Here is a 14,862-nt window from a genome sequence, read left to right as displayed (position 1 = left end):
ATATATACATATGTAGCACATGAGGGAAACGAACTAAGTGGACACCGTAGCATATAACACAAGTAAGCCGTCCTTCAGTTCAGAGAAGAACAAAGACTGGAAAGCATGATTATGTTGATGATGATAACAGTGTTGATTATGACGCCGCCGACGACGACACGCTCGATTCTGTAACGTTGAGTTGAATCATTGAGCTATTATTAGGTTAATAGCAATAATCTAATTTTAGTACGCTTTAGCTTTGTTACCGTTATCATCATCATCATCGTTGGCAGCAGAAGCAGCCGATCGCAGCGCCACTGACTGGCCAGCAGACAGCCACAGAGATGTTATATTAGTAACCGTGGCAACGCTAAGTAAAATAGAGAAGAATGGCGTGTGTCCCAGTGATCAGCGCAAGCGTTGTGCTTAATGCAAGGAAATAAGCCTAGTACACTAGGAATATAATAGCTAATTAAATAATCATAATAATAATAATTGTAAGGATATTCATGATAAGACGCGTCAAATGTTGTCATATTAGGTTTTTTCTTCGGGTTGCTTAGTTAGCCGACGAAGGCCTGAATCAACCCGATTAACCACAACCACCACCACCACCACCACAACAACAATAACAACAACAACAACAGCGGCAGCAGCAGCGACAACAACAGCGATAGACAATGTGTGACCCTATGGAACATCAAATAATAGTAACAATAACTATTATAAGAAAAATATTTTAAATAAAATAAAAGAATCGATGCACAAGGCGGGAGAAAATTTTATGGTAGTTTGAACTGCAACTAATATCTTTATTATTGCCTATGACTGTCGACTACATCGGCAACAACAAATAAGGTCAATTCAGGTTGTACTATTGCCTAGCGAGTGAAAAAATATCCTGGTGCCGGAAACTTCATGATGATTACTGCAACTTAGATACATGAGAAATGCAGCTATGTGTTATAGCAAGCTTATACCGAGTATACACGTTATATAATCTATTAGCGGACTGTGTGTTTTGCGAAAGAAACTGAATTGATATGAGGCGGGCGACTACATAAAATATAGAAGCGCGCTTCACAACAGTAAAAATGACTATATGATTTAGACCCTATAGTAAGACTGGAGCGTGTTGGCCTTCACTAGATACATAAATGTGCCCCTGTGATAGCCTAGTGAGTAACGCACGCATTTTGCCTGCTAATCTTAGGGACACGCTGTGGTCTAGGTTCGAACCCATAGGGCATAAACAGACCGACTTCGTTTCGTGCTGGAAGCCAGCCAGCCAGCCGTCCGTCCGTCTGATGAAGCCATGCCTGACGGCGATATCGGACGTAAAACTTGAAACGTAGAAAGATTCTTGAGTATGTTACTCCGTCGGCGCTGGGTCCGGCTTGTGGGTTCCAGAGGACTTACACGTTTGCTCTTACTATTGTAACGTGTGACGTTCCCCCGGGTACAGCAATGAACTCCTCAATCAACGCTGATTCATTGGTTGAACAACGGCTATGATCGATAAACGTACACTGGTATATCTTTATGACTAAAACAAAAATTAACGAAAACTCCTGTACTATAGATATATATGTGCATTCGCACCTATGAAGATGTTTTTTTGTTTCATGAATACGTAGAAGCGGCCCCGCTCATCTCGGTCAGTGTTGCCCGATAAATACCTGCTGGAGTTAGCCCGAAATGTAGCTGCTGCCAAAAAATACGTTCATCGGTCACGTTTGGCCCGCATGCTATACTGCACACAAACTATTGTATGCTGAGTGCAATAAAATTACTACTGAATTATGATCCGTTGTTAAATGGCGTTCGCGCCGAACAAGAAACGCGGCCATACGTATATACCTGGAGGCACGATGAGCCAAGTTGACGCTATGAATCGGGGCGTTCGACGCGGTTGCGCCCTCTACATCACGCCACGGAACGCTATTACACAGTAGACATATTACACGTATAAGCGAAAAATGGCATAGGGAATAGATGAGGGAAGACACAACGAGAAAGCAGTAAGACAAAGACTCTGAAAGGTTTGAAATCATTTGAAGACGATGATTATGCTATTGTTGTTGTTGTTGTTGTTGTTCAGCGGTGGTTAGAACAGCGGACACTTTAGATGCATCTCAGGGGGGTGATGGAGGCCAATTGAATCCCAAAGCACGCAGGTGCCATTAAGTTAGAGCAAAGAAAAAATTCTGTACTAGCAGTTCGTTGGAGGAGGACGATGCCATTTCTGTCCAATGTACGATGTCTAGCGTGCGACATCGTGACACGATTCTCCCCAAAAATCTATCTATTGTTGTAAAAGACAGCTTGAAAGTGAACAGAAAAACCCCAAAAATTCACCCAGGTTAAACTCAATAAACAATCTGACGCCGGGCGCCGCGCCCATGGAAGAACATACATCTGTTAAACCGACGAACAGCGAAACAAGCGTATGACATAAAGGAAAGAAGCGGGATATTAATAATGGTCGTAATCATGGATGCTGGTTGACAGGATTGGAAAAGCGGATTCAGAGACACCGCGCGTTGATTGTACATACAATACGCCTTCAACCCCCGTTGTAAATAAGATGAGAATATACCAATTATGATGGTGACGGTGATGATGATGGTGATGATAAAATAATTATGAAATTATTATGATATGAAAAATAATGATGTTACAATAAAGCTAGAAAGTGACAAAAACCAGAGAAGCTGTTGTAGCCGTGGGAAAAAAATTAAGCGCGATGATAGGTAGAGGAAAAACAAGGGAGGAACGGACGAGGGGGCCTGAGGAGAAACACGAGATCAAGGGAGAGCGAAGGGAAAAACGTAAAAGAGCAAAATAAAAAGAAGTGATGGCTTATTTAAAAAATAATTTATTCACTTTTACCAAAATTCTTGTATCTATATCTATATATATATATATATATATGTATATATATATATATATGTATATATATATATGTATATATATATATATATATATATATATATATGTATATCTATATATATATATATGTATATATATATATATATATATTCTTAAATGGCAGTTGTAATAAAATCGTATAAGCTAAAAAAATGTTAGAAGTGTTCTCATTTTCCTTTGATGCGTTAATTATTATTAAAAGACAGTTATCAGTAATAATAATAATAGTAGTGAAAGATATAATAGCAAGAGAACCACTATAGAAACAAAAGCAGACATTATAGTCGAAGGAATAGTGAATTGTTTTTAAATAGATTTGCTGTGCTATAAAAGCTAAAACCATTGTTACTGCACACATGAATATGGAATTCTAAAAAATAAGTAATCGTTATGATTAGGTAATAGTGAGATAAGGTTCCACAAAAGGTCACCGTATCTTCCTCATGTTCCCCTAAATAAGAACAAGGTAATTTTCTTCTAAAACTTACGTTTGAAATCTTCCTCTCGAAAGCCTACTATCCTCATTTCCCATATACACTGTCAGCTTTTGCTCGGGAGATAGAACTGTCACTTAAGACCTTCGACGGAAAAACCGGGTACTAGAATTACAGAACCTATATAATGGTGGTGATCTTCGAGCGGGTTTTCTAATTCAAGTCCTTAGGCCACATTACGGCTTTTGCAGTGGTCTCGATCCTTCAAACTCTACTCTTTGAGCGAGTACAGCAGTGACAAATTGGTGTTTCACTATAACCTCCCTGGTACAAGTAATTTCATCAATCCTGGATCCATCTCGCCGGTTTTTTCGCTTTGGAGATATAGAAGCCAATTTGCTATGAATCGATTTGTAAAGGCATGCGGTTCTTATTAAAAGTACATTCAGATTATGTATTAAAGCAGACCGGCTTAGCTCTGTCGCTGGCTGGTAGGAATGAGCTCTGCGTTTGTGTAATATTGACGTAATAATTAATTCAATATAACTTGCTTACCTGGCGGGGTCTCCTTATGCTGCGGCCGGTATCTTCTAGCGTTCGGTGCGTTTAAGTTCATGTTGCATCCTGTGGACCCTTTTTTGTCATTTCTCTGGGCACGTGCGGGGCGGTATTTGATTGCCTCCAAAGCTGACTAGCTGACAGCATATCTACTGGCCTCCGACACCATCGGGATGCCTTGCGCGAGTCCTCGGCAGTAGGCCTGCACAACGATGGGTCCCATTATCCTGACGGACATCCTGCTGTCGTGGTAGCCCTTGCAGTAGTAGGGGGTTGCTTGCTCTGTCCATTGAGGTGGATGCTCACTTCCAGTGAGATATTCAAGGATCCCTGGCCAATGGTGTAAAAAGAAACGCATTTTCGTGGCTCCTTCCCAGGCGGCACATGTTTAACAGCATGCGAACATACGTGTTCTAGTCCGTATCCTCCTGTATGCAAAATAGCATGCATTCAGTCGGCGCATGGGTCTGCTAACGTTTAGGTAGTAAGACCGGTCGTGATCCCACTGACTGGTTCTATACAGTGCCTTCGTTAAGGATGAACCCTTTGACCTTCTGGCTTCTTGATGCAGTCGTATTAATAATGCAGCCACCGAGGACTGGCTAGCCGATACGCTATAATCGCTGCTTTAAGAACGCTATTTCTAATAGCAGGCAAACGGGTTGGACGGTCCACAGCGCGGATTTCGGGTTCACACATAACGATCTGGAAAGGGTCTGCTGGTCAAGTTCACCTTGCCCCTGTTCTGGACCCCGGTCCTAATCCTAAGTCAGATCCATGGGCTGTGCTCACTGGTATTCCCTTCCTCAGATCAATGGGTATTTCTTCGGTGTGTTACTGGAAGAGGGTGTCAAGCTTCTCCAACCCAAAAGCTCGAACCAGTGAAACTAAGTCTTAGTATGAATGGGCTTTAGTCACTGTGATAAAGCTAGCAGAAGTAACTAACCTTGTCGGACATTTGCCAGGAATACGCTGAATCTGAGCTTAACCTCCAGCTCATTTAGCAGTGCTGATTTAGTGCATACAAACGGTTCAGACGACTCCCTGTTTCTCCTATAGCTCATATTCCCCTTAAGGGGAAGTGCTTGTTCCGCTTTTTTTAAAGGCTTTTTTATGTTTCCCCTGCAGCGATCTTAAAACGCAAGCGACTCTCTGCAAATATTGGATCCGCTTTCTTGCGCTTTGGGTTAGTGGACATTTTCGTTTCTCCGCGAGTTGCTCGTACTCCCCAACTTATCGCCTTGTCTTTTTTCTCGTTTAACACGATCAGGGGGACTTCTAATCGCCCAGCCGTTTAAGTAATTTCGTCACGTCGCCAGCCAAACGACGGCTGTCATCAAAAAAGAAAGTGGGTAGACTCACCTTTATCGTTAGCTAGCAGGAACAAGCTTTTGATAGTCGCCTGCTCTAGACTTCTACAGAGATAAACTTGTACTCATTTATATATGTATATTATAATAATTTCTGAGATATTTATACATATATTTATTTATTGCCTGTTGTTCTTTTACTATTTATTTATGATTTTTTAGTGTATTTGTCATTTACATATATTTCCCGAAAGCGTCGCATCATTACGGGTTGAATGCAAGTAAACTTGAACGAGTTCATGCTGCTTTCATTTACTAGCTGCATAGCAGGGACATTCACTGCAACAGATGGCTCTAACTTACGTACAGTTTCACGTTTTGATAACGTGTGTGTGTCACAGGCAGCAACTATAAAACGAAATCTGAAAAGAGCAAAATTAACAGCGCCTAATTTTAAACATTATAAGTCTAGAGTATCAATACAGACTTTGTAATTTTCTACTCACTAACGCGTAACGACTAATCGAATTATCAACGTCTCTCTCGGTCACTTCCAACTCCTCCTGACCTACAAGTGTAACAGCTTGTATGTATGCACTTCCTGCAAATCGCCCTGCTGTAGAGAGGTCCTACTTTTGAGCCTCGACCCGGAGTTGAATTTTTAGTGATACGATCTAGTCTGTTTGATACATGGGCTCTGCCATTCAAATGTGCTTGTCTTTCAGTGAACGTCGCAAAAGGAAACTATAATTCCTCTAATAGTTTACTAAATCTACTGTACCTAGATGTGGGGGAGGAATGGCCTACAAGAGAGTAGCTATAGAACTCTATACCACTAGCGGTCTGCAGTGTAACAGGAACGCTCGTTGAGGAACGCGGAAGTTCGCTTCTATCTAAGCCTTACGATCGGTCGCTTCAATATCCATCTGTGAGTCGTGGCGTGACTGCCGACTGATGGATCCAACTGGGTGATGGCACTTCAGCTGGATTTGTCCTGGCTGTTTCATTGATGCTTGCTAGCTCTTCAGGCATAAAGCGAGATGGACGTCGATGAACTTGAATGCACTCTGGCGAGCAAATGCTGCGATCGAGCTTTACTTATGACTTCCTTCAGCAAATCTGGATGCCTATGAGTCTCTCGATGTGGGGTGCAGGCCAATTCTCGCCGAATGTCTGAGAACTTGGCAGAAATTCGTTGGACGAGTGAAGGGGTCTTCAAGCTTGCTAGGCCGTAGACCCTGTGAGAACCGAGCAGCCTTTTGAGGCAACCTAATGCTTCTTCGTTTCTTATTAGTGCTTTCGACATTTTTTCGTTTACTCATTCATCGACACTGTTCCCTACAACAGCTGCGTTCAAATCAGTGACATCACTGAATTCTCGGTTCTGGTGTGGACCGTAACGGAGTTTTAACGATGTTATTTCTCCATTTGTACGAAAAAGAGCGTAGTTTTCCAAGGCAAATTATAAGATGAAAATATTCTTCTGTCATGCCATACACTGGTGAACATACGTAGTTAAGATCCGCAAACTTTTGTCATCACGTATATTCGATCCTCATGTGACGAGGCGTGCTTTTAAAAAATAAGAAATCGTTCAACCAACGAGCTGAAAAACATGTGTTTGTGCCCTCTGCTTTCAGCAAGCCATTCGAGTGCCTTAGCTGCGCTTAATTCATCGAGCAGTGGTGGATTAGAAGAATTAACACATATTGTTTACGACAGTTCGCCTCCAACCGAAGTATGCTCCACACTGCAGCCAGCTCCGTTCCACTCATCAAATTTTAATTTTGATATCTTCACAGCCTATGAACAACAGCAGAACGGCCTTTCACAGTTCCCATCGCTACATCAGCCCCTGCCATCTCTAAATACTTTCGCTACAAGTGCAATATCCCTCCGAGATACGGTTCGCCAGTCCCAAGACATAAAAAATGGTACGTATTTGTTGATCTAACATTTCGATACGACGATAGGTGTTGTGAGGTACGATTAGAAACACACAAAACTCTACTCGAGCTCAATTGCAAGAAAAACATTAACAACGATTTATCTAACAGCAAAATTTAGAGTATCGATTAGGCTAAGTTTGCGCCGCCGAGCCAACTTTGTTCCAGATTATTCTCTATTCTGCTAATAAAAGAACTATTTGCATTGCTATTGATTGCAAAAGAAAGACTTTTCATCCTGGCAAGCGTAGTATGTGATGATGTTTTGCCTCTACGACTTCGACGAAGAAATAAGATCTGAGAACGTTTAGGATAAAGATGCCGATTTAAGCAGTGGTACAAGGTCAGCCCCACTGACCGTCTGTTGTCTACGAATCATTGCTCTATGGTAACTGAAACATCTTTTGAACTTCAGAGATTAAATGTATACGGATTATAGGTAAGAGTAATAATAATTTCCCAAAATTAACCTATCTATCAAAAACTAATCTTGGTAGATCTGTTAATCAGAGCCACACCGGAGTCTAGATTATCATGGGTCAAGTGATCAACTTGTAGTCACAGGGATACCATTGTACTTGATTACAGTTTGAAAAGCAAACAACTCAGAAGCAAAATACGACCGGAGGCTATTTTCCGCCAAGTTCCGTGACCAAGTACGGCTTCGTACAGATATTGGTAAAATGTACGATAATTCAGAGCCATCTTTTTTCTAGGTTAATATTGGGCATGTGGCCATTGGTACAAGCCTTCTATCACAACAGCCAAGGAATAATTTTTTAAAACATTTGTTCCTACATGTCGTGTAATAATGACCCGCCCGTAACTACAACCGATTTTTAATTTTTTTTTGAAATCGTCTACAAATGAAATTATCCGTTATTACATTGTTTATAGTCGGTGGTAGGGAAGATCTTTGTTTTCGGTAAACGTGAACCCAGTGCACTTTGAATAGTTACTTTAACTGTGTGATGGTAACGTGCTTGCTTGCTAAATCTAGAGACACATGAATCGGTAGTCAAGATACATATATTTAGGAACTAGTCGTCTTAATGGCAATATAAAGTAGATCTTGAACGATCTAAGACGTAATCCAAGAGCTACAGCACTTCATTGACGTCTCTGTAGGATCTCCAATCGCTATTCAGTGTCTCTATAATGACTTACTTCATCTCGTTAAGGTACCTTATATAGTTTTGGTTACCCTTAATTTATTCATGCCGCCGTCCGATTGCAGGCTACAATGCTGAGTCAGCATGGCTTGACTCCTCGAAAAATGAAACATCGCAGGAGGATACGGCAAGTGACGAAATCAATAATTCTGTTCTAACAAGCTCGAATTTCCAAACCACGCTTCCCAAATCCGAGTCCGATAGTCCTGCTAGTGAAGGTGAAGCTACTCAGACGACCCCAGCAAACAACAAAAAGGCTAAGGTATCTCTTAGTAAATTACAGTATCCTCAATATAAGGTGGATTACGGATGTGTACATATTTATATGAAATATCTTTAGCTGGATTTTTTACCGTGGGGAGATGCCGGGTATCTTCTTCGTCCGAAAATAACAAGAATACAGAGAAGTCTTGCTTTTCCAATAATAATAATATATAGATAGTAGATTTGATCGAATAATAATAATATTAAGTGAAAAAAAAACCTTTTAGCGCGAAAACGTTTTCCCCTTAGTTATTATTGTCATTATCGGATCAAACCTAATATTTCTATTTTATTTTCGTAAAACTAGAATTTCGTAGGTAGAGCTCTATAGAAAGTGTTGCTATAGACAGTGAATGTAGCCACCATTCGAGAGTCTAGCTAAAGATATCCTCCATAAAAATGTATATATATATATCAAAATCATCATTTAGTCCGCTGGCTAAATGCTAGAATCGTTGCGAACCCTCTTGGAGAGCTAATTTTATGCAGTTATGACTTAGCATGACATTCTCCAAGATATAGATGCACGTAGTCTTCTGTTTTCGTTTAAAATAACACTATTGTTTGTTTCAGCTTATTTTTGTTTATATTAATATCGATTATTAGTTCTTCATACCATCCTCCCCCCCACCCTCTGCTTTTATATTCTTCCGTCCTAGTGAGCGTGGGGTGGTAACGTGTTTGCATACTTTCACTGAAAGACATGTGGGGTGATCTCCGTTCGGAACCGGGCCAGGATACCCCTTCGTTCTGAGAGCCAGCCTAAAGCTAAAAACATTTGTTTAAGTTTTATATTTTTGCATTAGTGGAAGTTGAGTTCGAGACAGTTAGTTAGGTATTATTATGTTTTCATAACAAAGGCTTGCAACGTGCAAGTATCACGGAAGTTTCTTAGTTCGACTGTAGAATCTAATTTCATCGTTTTATGCCATTGAGTTAGACGCGTATTGAAAGTTAATGTAGCTTTCAATATGTTACCTTTCAGCCGATCCCTAAAACCAAATCAACGAGCGATAAGCCGCCCTACTCTTACGTGGCGCTCATTTGTATGGCGATCACTCAAAGTCCCACGAAAAAGCTCACACTCAGCGAAATCTACAGGTAAGCAAACAAATCACACTAAAAAAAAGTAAGGAAAACGGAAAAAAATCATATCTATAAAGAAGTATCTCTATATGCCTATGTGGAGCGTCAAGAGGTATTGTTTAGTTTGAGAGCTTACCCAATCCTATGGCAAAACAGATTTTAGCATTACTAACGCTTGACGAAGATATTCCTTAGAGATTTTTCTTGATGTATATCTGAGCGTCGCTGAACTCAATTGATAATTTTTTATTTTTATCACAGTACAGCGCATTACTGGATTTGACAAGGAGGCCATTTTTATTTTTGTGTATTTCAAAGGCGATGACACCTTGCAGCACTGACTGTAAAGCCTAAAACATTTATTCTCAGACGATATAACATTAGTTATTACAACTTATTTACTTATTGTCTGTTTTGTTATTCAGCTTCATCATGGACAAATTTCCATATTACAAAAAGGACAATAAAGGCTGGCAAAATTCGATAAGACACAATCTATCACTCAATGATTGTTTTCGCAAGATCCCCCGTGAAGGCACCAGCGACGGTAAAGGAAACTTCTGGGCATTAAATCCGGCGTATTCAGATATGTTTCCAGATGGGAATTACCAGTAAGTTGAGTAAGCACAGAACTTGATAGCATCCAGTTAGGATAAGGAGCAATTATTAAACGTTGTGGCGATTATTCATCATCATTCGACTACAACTGGCATATTGGCTGGAGCATGATCTTTTAAGGAGTAATTTCGCGGTCACACAATTGTTGTCTATGGTAATCGACATTGTATTTCAGACGCCGCCGCCGCACAAACAAACAACAGCGAGGCCTTCCCTATGTCGATTCCCAACACTTTTCGGTTGATATACCAGGTGGCGCTCGGTTAGGCTATCATCTAGGTGGGGTACCCCGAGGATCTGCCGATAGCTTATACCCTACTGCACGTATGTACGATTCATACGGATACGATAGCAGTTCAACGCAGCCTGCTTTGGCGTACTACGAGTATTGCGAGTACTACAAGGGCGCCTCGGCCTTCTCATTGAACCCACAACAGACACAAGCGAGGGGAGACCCTAATAAAAGCTATGGAATCCTTCGGGTGTCAGATCAAGACAGGGTGCAAGTCAAAGGAGAAGTGTCCTTTCGAAACAATACACTGCACGGATCTGTAACAAATGGTTCATTGGTAAGTCCATATCTATACAAGTTCAATCAGTGGTTCACGATAACCAGCTAACCAGGTATATCGTTGTAAGCGCGTTCGCTTACGGGTCGTCAAAGTGATGCATTACAAGAAATATATCTGTCGACATAAATATTCGTTTATAACAAAGTAGACCAATGAAGTAAGTTGGAGAACTTCACCGACAAATTAATGGATAATGTCGTTACTGTAACCACTAATTTTTATTTAGTGCATCATTTAACGTCAACTCCACTGGTAGTAGGTTTTTATTACTACTAGGATTTTTAGTTAATTTACGGTGCACCTTAGTTGACTATTCTGTGCCTCAAATTTTATAAAAGAAAACTACATACTAAGTACATATGTACAGAGGGTAGGAGTTAAAACCAAGTACCCAACGAACTGACCCACAAAGCTACCTTCACCTGTTTTCTAGGATATCCGTCGAAATCCAGGAGTACCCAATATGGATTCTAATGACATGTTTCCTCACAGTTCAACGGCATACTCATCTAGTTTTGTTACAGCTGCGTACTCCAGTATTAGCGTAGGACCGCCGCCAGGATGTGCTTATGGGACGACAACAGAAAGTAACATTTCACCCATTCCTCTAGAAACCCCCATAACAGGGAAAACCGCATCGTCCCTCGTTGTCAGCCAGAGTAACCTACCCGTGCACAGCGAACTCGTTTAGTTGATGACCTAAATTGTTGAAGTCACTGGTTCAATCCCTTAAAACGCTTAGAACCTATTGAAATCTCATTATTGTAAATGCGTAGCTGACCAAATGCCTATGTTGCAACGCGTGCTGCTCGTCGTCGGCATGGATCATCGTTTACTGCCTATCTCCATATGTATATAAATAATATACTACGGAGTCAGCAATTTTGCTACTGAAACATGGAACATTTTTTTTATCTTTCTCGATCTACGCGGTTAAAATCCCCTTTCCGTCCATAGAGTGTAAACGTATATTTAAAAAAGGGTACAAAAAGATATTGTATACGTTTGTAAATATGAAGAAGGACTAAACATCAATCACTTCGAACACATCGCATTGAATATTTAAATACATAGCATTGGGCAAGGGCCTAAAATCGACCTAAATATCGTTGCTGAAAACGGTAACAAATATATGATGATTATAAGAATGTTCCATTGCTGAATCTGAAGTTGAACGTGCAATTCATAGAAAAATAAACCGCTTTTTTTTTCGAAATTCAACTGTCGCCTTTATAATAGAACGCTTGTTATTTATTAGGGCTTCAAAATCAGAGACAGAAAAAAGCGGTGTTGTTTATCTACCATATTTTTCTTAACTTTAGTATAGTAGGTAATAAATTTATAGGGTTGTATTCTTTCCGTAAAAATCCTTTACACTTCAACCTTTTGCAGAGATCGCTTAATTACTCTGCTTTGGCTGTTCTGCTAGTAAGGCCCATATGTCGCGGATAAATAGCTCTTCTATGTGAAGAAGGACTCATAAATAAAAATGATATATATATATAATTCGGTAAAAGAAAAAAATTAATGAATTGCTAAGCGTAATCAAGCACAACTACAACACCTATAACGCTGACCGGTTCCAATAGTCATCAACTTCTCGATAAAAATCACCGTCTCCACGCAAAACTTGAAATGACAATGCCGTCAAATTACACTTTTATATTGGACTCGTTTATTTGAAGCAACAAAATATAAGGCGATTCACTGAACTGCGCCACTCCCAATATTTTTCTTTTGTCGTCATTTTTCGGGTGTTGTTTTTTCCTCTGTTAGTATCCGCCGTTTTTCTTCAGATCGTTGTTGTTGTTGTTGATGTTTCTGTCGTCGAAATGTATGTGATTTTATTATGCTCTGTCTTTAGTCCTCACGAAGACGTGCATTTCGACAATTACCGTTACTTGTTCTCCTTTAGTGATTAATTCCCGATTTTATGGTTTTCCGAATATTGTTGTTGGTCTACGATAGCTGACCCACAGCTTGAGGTCAATAATATGTGTGCAGGTGTGTGACAACGATCTAATCCATCAGTTCTTCTTTATTTTAGTGATGCTCTTCTTTATTCATTATGTCATTATTATTATCATCTTAATCCGCCTCTATAAAACGGTGAAAAGATAGTTGGACAGAATACACACACTTTGCTCTTTGACAGACCTGTCGCTATCATTCGGCTGGTTCATCTTCTTTACATAAACGTGGTATTATATATTATTATTACTATAAATCGTCGTTTCATAAATTGTTGTGTCTTTTTTGCGCTTTGCTACCCAGTTTCCCTTAGAGCTTTCAGTTCCTAGTATCTAGTTTAATTATCATTCTCCTATCGTTCATCATCATTGTACCTTTTCCTCGTCTCTCCTGTGTCGCAGTTTTTTTTTCTATAGGTTCTCCATGCTGATACACTTAAGAGTCTGTTAGTTTCATTTCGTATGCTCAAAAGTGTCGCCACAGATTTGCACAGCTCCTTGTTCGGTTCCCAGTGCGGGAAAACCAAGCAATGCCGAATGTGTTCTGGCCGACGACCATCAATCTCACTCAATGAGGCAGTCTTGCGCAAGCACACGTTACAACTACACTACGTTTTCTCTTGGATAGATAGGAGTAAACGGACGCGCGATAATTTCTTTCAGTCGCATTTAGGGCTTCTTTGCTAGTTGTCTATTCGGCATTCTTACTGAATCTGTTTGTTCCGGCTCCGCAGCTACCCCGCCTTTGACCATTATAGACAGCTAAAAATAACGGAACCTGTTTTCGATTCGAGCAGCTGCTTATGTCGTCAGTTGTGAATCAAGCACTCATAAAGATGATTCATTTACAGATTTTCTCTAAATGAATTCGTTACTACAAAGCACCGTTTAGCCCATCTAATTCCGTCCTGTCACAGTATGTGAATTGTCAATCATTATTGTTACTGATCGCGGTGGGAGCGGAAGATGCAGCACTGAAAAACAGGCACTGCAATTTTACAGTGATTCGGCGAGCTCTCTCTAGCCGAGATGTGACTGCGAGGCCGCCATAAAACTCATTAGTCCATACGTATTGGGATCAAGCGACAATGACCGATTTCAGCTGACATCAGGGCCACTATGTGTGTGCAGAAACTGTTGTTTCCTCGTCAATCGCTGATGATATTGCTGTTATCGTCCTTTGCAAGTATCCACAAGTGGCTATTTTATTGTATATAAATAAGCAGTACAAATCAATGTCCTCGTGCGGAGTATAGTTCTTTCTAAAAAGAGGCTCGTAACGAAAATGTGTACAATCATACAGGGTCGTATCGTATTTTGGTGGGCTGATTTCGTGTGTCTGGATTAATCTGGTAGTTACTAGCTTGAATAGAATCTAACTTCACCAGTTAGTAGTTATGTAATATAGCGTTTTGATTACGCAGCCGTACTGTCCGTCGGCAGTAAAATCCTAGCGATCGGAACACGGATGCATCTCGAGGAGGTGGACCGTCGTCTTCATAAGACCTCCGTTTCGGCACGCTTCCAACGTGTTCCAAATCCGTCTCCTGCCTATCTCCTGACCGACCTCGTTTCAATGACCGGGTTTACCGTACATCAATCACCGCTCTTTTTTTTTTATAATCGTCATTTTTGTTTTTGACGCTCTCATTAATGCACTTTTTACGGATAATAATAATAATAATACGTAATGAAGCTGCACACGATACATGCGCCACGTTTGTTCTATTCTTATTTTCACACATAAGTGTGTAAATATCGTATTTTCTTCGTAACTGTTAATATTATTAGCATTATCATATAATAATGGTTCTTATTTTTGTTGTTATTATTATTTTTCTTTTTTGTGCACATGGAAAAATCATTCCGACCATACGTCCCCGTTACAACAATGTTATTGTTATATTTACTACGCTATTTCAATTATAATATCGTGTGTAATAATATTATTAATGACAGTTATTATCATTTTACTCTATCGTTATCCTATCTTCTGTCTCTCACGAGCAAATGGGCTAA

General features: G+C 40.1%; 2 protein-coding genes across 4 annotated transcripts in view; one reads left to right on the top strand and one right to left on the bottom strand.

The window, feature by feature from the left end:
* LOC111268561 (uncharacterized) overlaps positions 1–14,131 on the top strand; it is a 39,879-nt gene extending 25,748 nt beyond the window's left edge. Inside the window, exons 2-7 of the mRNA XM_086971736.1 lie at positions 6,856–7,149; positions 8,399–8,595; positions 9,583–9,698; positions 10,109–10,294; positions 10,477–10,870; positions 11,307–14,131. Of these exons, the coding sequence (XP_086827862.1) occupies positions 6,856–7,149; positions 8,399–8,595; positions 9,583–9,698; positions 10,109–10,294; positions 10,477–10,870; positions 11,307–11,564 (1,445 nt within the window). The 3' untranslated portion in view covers positions 11,565–14,131. The remainder of the gene's footprint in view (positions 1–6,855; positions 7,150–8,398; positions 8,596–9,582; positions 9,699–10,108; positions 10,295–10,476; positions 10,871–11,306) is intronic.
* Klc (kinesin light chain) overlaps positions 12,526–14,862 on the bottom strand; it is a gene marked incomplete in the record, with an annotated part of 18,419 nt that continues 16,082 nt past the window's right edge. For all 3 annotated transcript variants that reach the window (XM_022847619.2, XM_022847620.2, XM_022847621.2), the window contains 1 exon segment: positions 12,526–14,862.

The sequence above is a fragment of the Varroa jacobsoni genome, unplaced genomic scaffold, assembly GCF_002532875.2.
Source record: "Varroa jacobsoni isolate VJ856 unplaced genomic scaffold, vjacob_1.0 scaffold_1300, whole genome shotgun sequence".
NCBI lineage: Eukaryota > Metazoa > Arthropoda > Arachnida > Mesostigmata > Varroidae > Varroa > Varroa jacobsoni.
The sequence above is the reverse complement of the archived record's forward strand: the minus strand, read 5'-3'. Positions and strand labels throughout refer to the sequence as shown.